The sequence below is a fragment of the Guillardia theta genome, assembly GCF_000315625.1.
Source record: "Guillardia theta CCMP2712 unplaced genomic scaffold GUITHscaffold_15, whole genome shotgun sequence".
In the NCBI taxonomy this organism is placed as follows: domain Eukaryota; class Cryptophyceae; order Pyrenomonadales; family Geminigeraceae; genus Guillardia; species Guillardia theta.
Window position 1 is genome coordinate 205,373 of NW_005434659.1, and position 10,126 is coordinate 215,498.

Sequence of the window (10,126 nt, forward strand, 5' to 3'; positions counted from 1 at the left end):
AGGAGGAGGAGAGAGGAGGAGGAGGAGGAGGAGAGGGGAGAGGGGGAGGAATGTGTGAGTTTATGTATGAAAGGGTAGAGGGTGAGAATGAGGATGAGGACGAGGGTGAGGATTAGGATTAGGAGTTGACTCGTGTGACAGGCGATGCCAACTTTCAAGTTCGTGAAAGGAGGGAGGGAAGTACAGACTGTACAAGGAGCGAATGAGCAAGGTAAGGGAATCACTATCTTCTGCTCCTTCTTCGCTCTCCATCATGTTGTTCATCATCATCATCATCATCATCATCATCAGCGACAACACCAACGAACATCTTGACCTTCTTTGTTCTCAGGTCTCAGACAAGCGTTGGCTGCATTGAGCAAGTAAACATCTTCGACTCGAATTTTTTTTCCTGAGCACCAAGTCTTCCTCTCCTCGTTGTGTGAGCGAGCACAACAAGCATGAGGCAGTCAAACGTCCTTCATCTTTATCCTCGACGTCATCTACAGCTACAACCCCCTTCCCCACTATCCCTGCAGACTCCGTCCTCCAGCCCGACCAGCTCACATGGCCCAGGCAGGAGGAGGCTTGTTGGGAGGGATTCCCTGCCACTTGCCCTCGTTGTCGTTCCTCCTCGCAAAGCTCCAGCTGTTGGCGTCTTGAAGAGAGTCAGCCCCCTCCTTCACATACCGCATCCTCACCGTCACGAGGCATCGTCGGGTCCCGGTTGTCTCTCACATGCACGCGCCCAATCTGACCTGCTGCACGATCTACCGAGCGAGTGAGCAACAGCCATGCACGGGTGCCTTCCTCTCATAGATCGGACCGCCTCCTCTGAAATGTTGCGTACGGTAGACTCATCCATCTCAACTAGTCACTCTCCTCCTCTTGCTCAGCGTTTACCTCCTAGCTCGCCTCAGCGTATCGCGCAGCTCAAATTTCAAACACTACCCCACACATCAACTTCAACCTGTCAAAGCCTCCACATCCCTCCCCCCACAATTCTGACAGTCGCCCCCTACTGCTATCATTGCACTGTCTCCCTTCTTTCAAAAATTCTGCTGCTGCTGCTGCTGCTGCTGCTGCTGCTGCTGCTGCTGCTGCTGCTGCTGCTGCTGCTGCTGCTGCTGCTGCTGCTGCTGCTGCTGCTGCTGCTGCTGCTGCTGCTGCTGCTGCTGCTGCTGCTGCTGCTGCTGCTGCTGCTGCTGCTGCTGCTGCTGCTGCTGCTGCTGCTGCTGCTGCTGCTGCTGCTGCTGCTGCTGCTGCTGCTGCTGCTCCTCCTCCTCCTCCTCCTCCTCCTCCTCCTCCTCCTCCTCCAACCTCGCCCCCTCCTCTTTCTCCTGTCGCTCATCTCATTCATCCGCATACCTGGAATCAACTTGGTGAACATTGCGAACATGCACCACCTTGGTGGGGGTAGTATATGTACTGGTCCTTTGCCTCACTTTGGAAGGGAAATGGCGGGGTGGGTATGTACAAGTAGGGGTCCTTCCCCCACACACTTGACCCTTCGGTCCACTGGGCCTAGGAGGGGATGAGGCTGGAATTTTTCTCATTGTGCTGGGGATCTGAGGCGGACTCGTTCAGCTCAGGCCCGGCCAGCTCTCCAAAGGGGGTAGGTACTGGATAAGGGTGGGTACTTTAAAATCAAAGTAGGGGTACATGTCGAATTACGGACTGCTCCTCAAGATGGGTAGGGGTCCTTCGTGAGGAAGGGAAAGTAACGGATATAACGGTCTCGAGCTGCAGGTGCGGCAGACGCATTAGGGTAGGGGTAGAAATTTTCTGGGTAGTCTTCGATGGGGGGTGGGCAAATGGATGATTTCCTTTGTTGAGTACGGGGTGTAAATCTACAATATTGGGGGTATTACATTGATTGGGGTGGGTCATGCATGTCTCTTTGGGGTAGGGGTAGGCAGGCAGAGGGGTGGAGACAGAGGGAGGGGTGGGGAGGAGGGTGTAACGGGACGGGAGCGGAAATGCTGCAGGCGGCGGGGAGGGAGGGGCTGAGAGGCTAAGGAAGGGGAGGAGGAGGAGGAGAGGAGGAGCATGCTGTAGATACTATTCCATGGAGGGATGGAGAGAGAGAGGCCAAGAGATAATCGTGATGAAAGGAAAGTTAGTCGTCAGGATCCGAAGAACGAAGTATGCAGGATTTCCGTTCGCTTTTGAATTTGTGGGAGATTCAACGTGTATCTGAGAAAGAAAGGAGGAAGGAAGGGATGAATCGGGAGAAAGATAACATCGCTAGCAAGAATTTGATTCACATTCATTGCGAGTTACTTGACAAAGATAGGGAGAACGAAGAAACAGGATTCGGGAGTTGATTTGGCAGACGCAATGCAGCATACTGTCAACTTTAGGGCATTAATGTAGAGGTTAGAGTGACGTCGTTGCACCCAAAGGAAGTTTGAGGCAAGCGATTCACAAACGCACAAGAAGGAGCAGGGTAGATATGTTCTGTGCAATGCTGTGTTTCTGTGCAATGCGATTGCATCATGAAAGTTCATTGAAGTTCGGGTCGTTTGTTCGGAGAAAAGCACCAAAAACCAACTATCCTCACCTTTCAGTGATCAGTATCTACATGGATCCAGTCCGATGCCCTCTCCTGGAGTACTGTTGTTTGTACCATCATAGAAAAATTGCTACGTTACTCTCTAGAGCCGAGATGGTAATCGTCGGTAGTCATGACGAGAATAAATCATGTCAACTTCAAAGTCCATGGTGGAAGTTTCGAGGTCTTCATAGCTTGTAGTGTTTTGTATTCATATAAGTTCATTGGATTGATAAGACAAAAGAATGTGAGGCCAAAGAATGAGATACCAGTATTGAAGTTAGCTTTGATCAATTTCAAAACGATAACGAAAACTCATGATTGTACCAAACACCCTTGCCCTTTGAAAATGTTTTGCGATTACTCTTCATTGAGAAAAGTTTTGCTGACTGGATGTGGTGCAGCCGAAAGTTTTTGTTAGGCCGACTAACTCTTGAACTCCAAGACAATTCATCTGGTACAATCATGTTGAGACTTTGAAATCTCTAGATTTGAGACATTATGATCTATAATCTTGTCTGCATGGACGTTGAAATACTGAAATGTTTGATGCCACCTCATGATGATTTCATTACCAGGGGCATGCCTGGATCAAACGCTTCATCCGATGGCTTTGATCGATCCCCCCTCCATGGACAAGATGACTTCCCCAACGAAGATGAGCCGTACGAGGCCAACAGCGGGGCAACTCAGATGGATCAGCATCCCAGTGCTCCACATGCTTACGGTGTAGATGGCGGGGCAGAGCAGCATATCAACACCTCTGCCGCTGCCATGAACCCATCAGCAACTGAGGGGTGACGTCAGCTGAAGGCTCCGCTCTGCCTCTGATCCCCTTCGCAGCAAACTCTTCATCGGAGGCATCACGCTGGACACGACGGAGATGGATCTCAAGTCGCACTTCGAGCAGTTTGGATCCTTGACAGATGTAGTCGTGATGAGAGGTAAGTCAACTCACCGAGGATTGGACGTGACTGACGCTTATGTCAGACAAGAACACCGGGAAGGGAAGAGGATTCGGATTTGTGACCTTCAACGACCCGGCTGGTATCCCTCGCTTCACTCTGCACGGGGGGCTGACCGATGTCCTAGTTGCCGACAACGTTGTTAGGGGGAGGCATGAGATCAGAGGGCGTGTGGTAAGTCTCTTCTGTCCCTCCCTCACATTTCTGATGCCGTGTGCGCTCAGGTTGACGTGAAGAGTGCCGTGCGGCGCGACGCCCTTGCTGCCGGAGCTCAACCGCAGAAGCTGCTTCAAGAGGACAACTCGGTCGGCCCCTTCCCTTAATGCCGAGCTGGGATATCAGCTGACGATTCGCTGCAGACCTCCAAAGTCTTCGTCGGAGGCATCGCTTCCACCGTAACCACCCAAGACCTGTACGAGTACTTCGGCAAGTACGGGGAGGTGGAAGACGTGCAGGTAGGGGATGAATGCGGAGGAAGCGATAGGTTACAGACTGACGGTTCCGCTTCCAAGGTTATGGTGGATCCTCAGACGCACAGGAGTCGAGGCTTTGCGTTCGTCACTTTCAAGCACGCGGAGACAGTGCAGGACGTGATGAACTACCAGGAGCACGAGCTGCACAACAAGCGTGTAGAGATCAAGTTGGCTGTTCCCAAAAGCGTTCAGAGAGCGCAGGTGAGGATGTTGACGGTTGGAACTTCTTGACTAAGACGAGGTGACAGCAACAAGCCACCAACGCTGCCCGCGGTAACGCTGGAGGAGACGGCAGAGGGGCCCAGGGGATGGGAGGTGGTGGGATGAATCAATGGGGAATGGGTCAAAACTGGATGATGGACCCGACCAGGATGGCGCAGATGTACCAGATGATGATGATGGCAGCGATGCAACAGCAGCAGCCGCAGCAGCAGACTGCATCCTACCAGCAGGATCGGATGGGCGGAGGGAGCGTTGCCAACCAGTACGAGAATGTGTGGGCAGAATGGATGCGCATGCAGCAGCAAGCGATGGGTCAAGGAGACGCCGGCTTCAATCAAGACGAGGGGAGCGGAAGAGATAGGGACAGGGACAGGGACAGGGACAGGGACAGGGACAGGGACAGGGACAGGGACCGTGGAAGGGATCGTGGAAGGGACTGGGACAGGGATAGGGACAGGGATAGGGACAGGAACCGAGAAAGGGACAGGGACAGGGACAGAGATCGAGACAGAGGCAGGGAAGGAAGATTTTCTACAGAGGGAGGCAGAGACAGGTCGGAAGGGCGTTCATCGGGACGCGGAGGAAACGGCGCGGGAGATGCTGGCATGAGAGGATCCAGGTTTCATCCGTATGACAGGTGATTCCGTAGCAGGAGAGGAGAGAGAGATAGAGGAGTGGACAGAGGAGGAGAGGAGAGGGGGAAGGCATTGAGGATTTCCAATTTTCCTATTGGGTACACGGTGAACACTGATTCCACTACTTGGAGCCCTTCCACACACCCGCCTGTGTTATAACTTTCTTGCTCGTTTCGAGCCGTAACGTGTCACCTTGTACACATGGTAAGGGAGCACTTATCAGACTCAACTGTCGAGAATCCCTCCCTACAGTTCTGACTGTGCCTTCGGTTGTACTTGCTCACTTTTTTCACTTTTTTCACGCTCTCTATTCAACCTTCCCTCTGTTCCTCAGCATCTGATCGCGTCCTCACTTCAACTGATGCCGGATTATCGCAACAGACAGGGAATTCAAACAGGAAGACTGGGAGAACTGTTTATAGAGAGATAACAGGTATAGGAAATTGAGAACAATGAATACAAGAGAACAACACCTTCCGCTCCTACACAGCACGAAAAAGTCGAAGAGAAAGTTCTAGGACGTATCAGTTCCTCTCCTCTTCTGCTCTACTCGTGTGAGATCAACCATGACCTTTCATCACCTTCCTTCCGCCCACACATACTTCAACATCTCGTAGGTGCCCAACACGATCGCACAGCTCGGTGCTACTTTCAAGACCCTCGGCCCCTGTGTAGACGGTCAGTGTCAACCAACACCAAAACTCTTTCCTCCTCCTCCTCCTCCTCCTCCTCCATCCATTCTAAATTTCTTCCCGTGCCCGCCCCTCCCCCCCACTTCAATCTTCCCTTCCCTCAAACATCTCCTCCTCCTCCTCCTGCTTACCACTCCTCCCCAAAGAGAGACCCATCCCTCCGCTTGGATCATCCTCCTCAGGATGCTCAGCGTCTTCATGTCCGTCTCTTCCTTGATCCCATGCGTGATCTCAACCTGGATGCGAGTCTTGATGACGTCGAAGGGATGGGTCAGGAGCGCCGCTGCGCTTCCTGCTATCATGCCTGACGCCAGGTTGACCCACAAGATGTCAGAGGCGCTGGCAATGCGCTCGTTATGCACGTTCTCGAGTTTGTTGCGGTTCTTGGTAGGCAGTGAAGCTCCGAGCTTGGCCTGCATGACGGAGGGACGTCAGTGAGTAACGGGAGAGAGCAGGGGGAGAGGGAGAGGGAGAGGGAGAGGGAGAGGGAGAGGGAGAGGGAGAGGGAGAGGGAGAGGGAGAGGGAGAGGGAGAGGGAGAGGGAGAGGGAGACGGAGGCACGAAGCGGGACAAGAGGGTTGAGAACAGGAGGAGGGAGTGCGCAACTCACAGCAAGAGAGTCGCGCGACATCTCAGCGACCAGCCAGTAGGTGGCGGAGAACGGAACGTCCCGGTACAGGGTCGGGATCACTCCCCTCCACAGAGACAAGACTCCTCCTGACTGCATCGCCTGGCTCATCAGCACCCTTCCTCCTGCATTGCCCCTGCTTGTTCCTCTCTGTGCCATGATCTGTGTCCTCACCAGCTCCAGCGGGTTCGTCATGACGACTGCCAGCGTCCTTGAAACGCTTCCCGCGACGATGGGAGCGAAGTACTTCCCCTTCTCCATCCTCGCTTGCAGATGGTGCTTCAGTTGCTCGTAGCACGTTAGGTAGATCCCCACAGACGGCAGCGACGTCAGCATGGCGTACCCCGTACCCCTCCACAGAGACGTCAGCCCCTCATTCTTCACGATACACGCCATCATCCGGTACGCGCTGGGCCGGGGGTTGGCACCCAGGAACAGGCTCCCGTTGGAGGTCGGCTGGCAGCAGACCACGTGCTGGAACCTCACGCTCGAGCTGAAGGCGCAACTGGTGGCCCTGTCGAAGACTTGCAGGCGCGTCTTGACCACATCAAAGGGAGTAGTCGCCACAGCCGACACGACGCTCGAGCCCATGGCCGAGGTCAGGCGCACGGAGAAGCTCGGGAGCGCATTGCCGATGGCTACAGGCTCGATCCCCTGCCTCCGATGCGCCGCAATGTCCAGAGAGACCTTTGGGACGGACATGCGATCAGACCGGCGCTTTCAACTTAAACACGAGCGGACTACTGCTGGTCAAGGGCAAGGATGGCCCATGAACAAGAGGAAAATGTCCCCGGCAGCCCCCAAAGAAGCTTCTCCTTCAACCAGAGGCGATCTCTCCCACAAAGTTGGCGGCAGCGATGACCCGGTCCTCCGTCGAGCGCAAACAGGCGCAAAGCTTTGAACGAGGGGAAAGCCAGTCAAGCAAGAGACCTGGAGAGCCTTTCAAAGAGTGAATGCGAGTCTCGCTGTTAAGAGCCGAGGATGCAGCACAGAGCGTTCAGATGAGCCGCTTTCCAATGCCAATGCCGATCGCACGTGTTGTCCAGGGAAGGCGTCCGTAAGGCGTCCTCCAAGGAGCAGGACAGTCAGACAAGCTGGAGATGGGGGAGGAGAACGATTCCGAAGACGAGGATGGAGAGGGAGACTTCGATGTTGATGGGCGAGGCCTAGCAGTTGCTACTTGGTTCCCTTCTGCTCCTTCTCCGCCCCTACCGCAAAGGAAGCGAGGTAAAATGTTCAATCAGGGGGAGTGGGGGGGAACGGGGGTACTCCTTGCTGGAACCAGGGGTCCTTATTACAAATTTGCTGGGGGTGAGGTCTAGATAAGGGGTACTTTGATGGGAAATTAGGGGTGCTAAAAATTCTCAAGGGTCCATCAAAAGGGTGCTAAGGTAGGGTACTCAAGAAGGAGGTGGAGTGTCGAATCTGTAGGGTGGTTGGAATCGTACCAGGTACCCTGATCGGGATAAAAGTATTGAATATACCGGTACATTTGATAAAAGAGATGTTGAGAGGGGGTAGGGGTAGACAAGATTGGGGTGGAGGTCCAAGGTCACATTGGGGGTGGAGAATTCCATGGGATTCTGCCAGGGGTGCTTGAACGCTCGCTGGGGTCATCTCACATTCAGTACCGGTATACGAAGAATATTTCTCAAAATGGTGGGTACTTCAAAAATAAATTAATGGATATAAAGGGGTGGCTATTTGGAAGTACCGGTGATCTTTGAAATCCACGGGTGTATTGATTTTAATCAGGGTGGGGGTGGGTGGTCTTAATTAGGTCTTTGTAGGTACCCCCTACCCTGAATTCTCTACAATAATGCTGGTAAACGGTGGGTAGGGGTATATCACCCCACCGACCTCATCATCACAGTGTGTAACCCCCCCGTTGCACGTTACCTTATGTCTCTTTCAGTACCCCTCCAATTGCTATTGTGTAGATAGGTGGGGTGATACCAAGGACCCATTGAATGAATGTTCAAGAGAGGGGTACTGTGCCTTAGTACCCTACCCTACCAAGGGGGGTCAACCATCGTTGCAAGGACGGGTGAATCGTCAAGGTTCAAATATTTCTATCAAATTTGAAAATTATTCTGAGATGCTCGATGGAATACAAAGTAGTGAGCTGGTGCTTTATGTTTTTCCAAGTTTGAAACAATGTTTCTGCATATTTCAAATCTTACATGTGATATTCAAAACTTTCTAAAGGTTATGGTTCGCCGAGTCAGATTCCACCCCCACCCCATATCACTCTATGCAGTCGCACAATGCAATAACAATGGAGGGTGGGGTAGCGAGAAAAGTCAGGTGGGGTCATCTGATTGCTACACCAATGTCGGTCATAAGTGGGGTATAGCACAGGATAATTGAGGGGTGTATAAATTTGATGGTAGGGTAATTTGAATTCGGGGGTGGGGTAGTATTTGATGACTGGGGCAAAATCACCAATATAATCCTCCTCGTGTGGGGTGGGGTGGGTGGTGGGATAAGCATTGGGACAGTCAGTTGGTCATGGCGGTGCCGGAGGAGGGATGCGGGGAATGAGGAGGAGGAGGAGGAGGAGGAGGAGGAGGAGGAGATGGTGAGAGAGTGGATTTTGATGAGAGAACAGTGAGACAGAGTGAGAGAAGGGGGAAGTGGGATGTAAGAGGGAGACAGGGAAAGAGGATGAGAGTGGGATCATCCTAGGTATAAGGGACAGGTTGTGTCATGGTGGTGCTGGAGTGGTGTATCAGAGGAGTGGATCCAGTTTCAGAAGCAGCATGTGAAAGTAAGTGAGTTGAGCCAGTGAGGTCTAGAACATGATATAGAACGCTAGATCTAGAAGGAAGATGCGGGTGTTGCTGTGGAGAAATGCAGTGTGTGTAATACAAGACAGGATCCAAACATTTGCGTAGAGGAATCTTTCACGAGCAAATGAACATACCAATGTCTACCGACACTAGAACACTTGTTGTCGGTGGCACATCATTAGCAGCTGTCGATCTATGCGAGCAGGTTTGAGAAGTTTCAACGTCCTCCCCAACTTTAGATGAGTTTGAGCCTACCAGAGCTTGCAGGTGCTTTCAGGTCTCATGATGCCCTGCAGATTTTGGTGGAGCCAGGAGCGATGCTAAGGTAAACCTGCGCCACTGCCGTTGGACTTGAGGAGCAAACAAGGGACTTGAGGAGCAAGCAGGGGTTCTTTGCGTTGGTTTCGGAATAGTGTGGCCAGTTCCTGCCCGAAGCACGTTTGAAAGCTGAGAAATCCCGGGACCATGTACGAGATCAAGTTCATGTTTGCTGACGCGAAGACGATGGAGGATAGTTTCGAGTCAGGTGAGGAGAGAGGAGGTTCTTGTAAGCTGTGTTGCCATCGTGATTCCCCCGTCTCTCTCTCGCGGCGTTGTTTGCATCGTCGATGCTGACCCTCTATCTTCTGACCCTGTTTCCAGGTTGTTCGATTCAGTCCGCAAAGGCGAAACTTGTGTCGAAGTGGCCGGCAGGCATGTCGTGTGTCATCTGATGTCCCCATCTCCTGATCTGTTGGTTGCTGTTGTGAGAGGTGGAGGGAGGATGGAGCAGCAGAGCAAGCACTATGGGAGGGGATGGAGTTTGCGAGGCGGGGGGAGGGCCAGAGGGCCGGGTAGAGGAGGGGAGAAGTCGAGAGGAGGAGCGGGGAAGGCAGAGGGAGGGATGGGAATGCTCAGCTTGCATCGCGCTTTCGATGCTGTTTCGTGGGTTCCTCTCCCTCTCTGGACTGACGTGTCGGTCAGATCGCGACCCCGTCAGCGGCCCAGATGACCTGAAACTCATCTATAACGGAAAGATCCTGGAGAACAACAAGACTTTCGAAGGTGATGGAGAGGAGGAGGGGGGGAAGAGAAGGGGAGTCGAGAGGACGAGGGGGAGAGGAGAGGAGCAGCTAGGGAGGAGAAGAGGGAAAAAAGGAGGAAAGGAGTAGGGAGGAGGGAAGGGGGGGAGTAAGGGGGAGGGGGG

The 10,126-nt window shown here is 53.0% G+C and overlaps 3 protein-coding genes across 3 annotated transcripts in view; 2 read left to right on the forward strand and 1 right to left on the reverse strand.

Moving 5' to 3' along the window:
• Window positions 1-3,377: 3,377 nt before the first annotated feature.
• GUITHDRAFT_67277 (hypothetical protein) lies at window positions 3,378-4,202 on the forward strand (the record flags this gene model as incomplete). The annotated part of the gene is made up of 4 exons (XM_005837067.1): window positions 3,378-3,477; window positions 3,524-3,667; window positions 3,829-3,953; window positions 4,011-4,202. Coding segments are annotated over 4 exons (561 nt in total), but the record flags the coding sequence as incomplete, so codon positions are not given.
• A 1,027-nt stretch (window positions 4,203-5,229) lies between these two features.
• Window positions 5,230-7,377, reverse strand: GUITHDRAFT_85396 (hypothetical protein). The gene is made up of 3 exons (XM_005837068.1): window positions 6,131-7,377; window positions 5,652-5,870; window positions 5,230-5,495 (listed from the first exon to the last, which is right to left on the reverse strand). Exons 1-3 carry the CDS (start codon window positions 6,848-6,850, stop codon window positions 5,406-5,408), a joined length of 1,029 nt encoding a protein of 342 aa, XP_005837125.1. The 5' UTR covers window positions 6,851-7,377; the 3' UTR covers window positions 5,230-5,405.
• Window positions 7,378-9,234: 1,857 nt separating this feature from the next.
• GUITHDRAFT_151230 (hypothetical protein) overlaps window positions 9,235-10,126 on the forward strand; it is a 4,623-nt gene continuing 3,731 nt past the window's right edge. The window contains exons 1-3 of the mRNA XM_005837069.1: window positions 9,235-9,466; window positions 9,583-9,633; window positions 9,904-9,984. Coding sequence (XP_005837126.1) covers window positions 9,406-9,466; window positions 9,583-9,633; window positions 9,904-9,984 — 193 coding nt within the window. The 5' untranslated portion in view covers window positions 9,235-9,405. The remainder of the gene's footprint in view (window positions 9,467-9,582; window positions 9,634-9,903; window positions 9,985-10,126) is intronic.

Excerpts from the sequence above, each read along its gene's own strand:
- GUITHDRAFT_85396 (XM_005837068.1), bottom strand. The coding sequence starts at position 6,850 with ATGTCCGTCCCAAAGGTCTCTCTGGACATTGCGGCGCATCGGAGGCAG. Across the intron at positions 5,871-6,130 it reads TGTCGCGCGACTCTCTTGCT|CGCATTGCCAGCGCCTCTGA; the intron begins GTGAGTTGCGCA and ends GTGCATAACGAG. Across the intron at positions 5,496-5,651 it reads TCTCTCTTTGGGGAGGAGTG|GGGCCGAGGGTCTTGAAAGT; the intron begins GTAAGCAGGAGG and ends CCGTCTACACAG.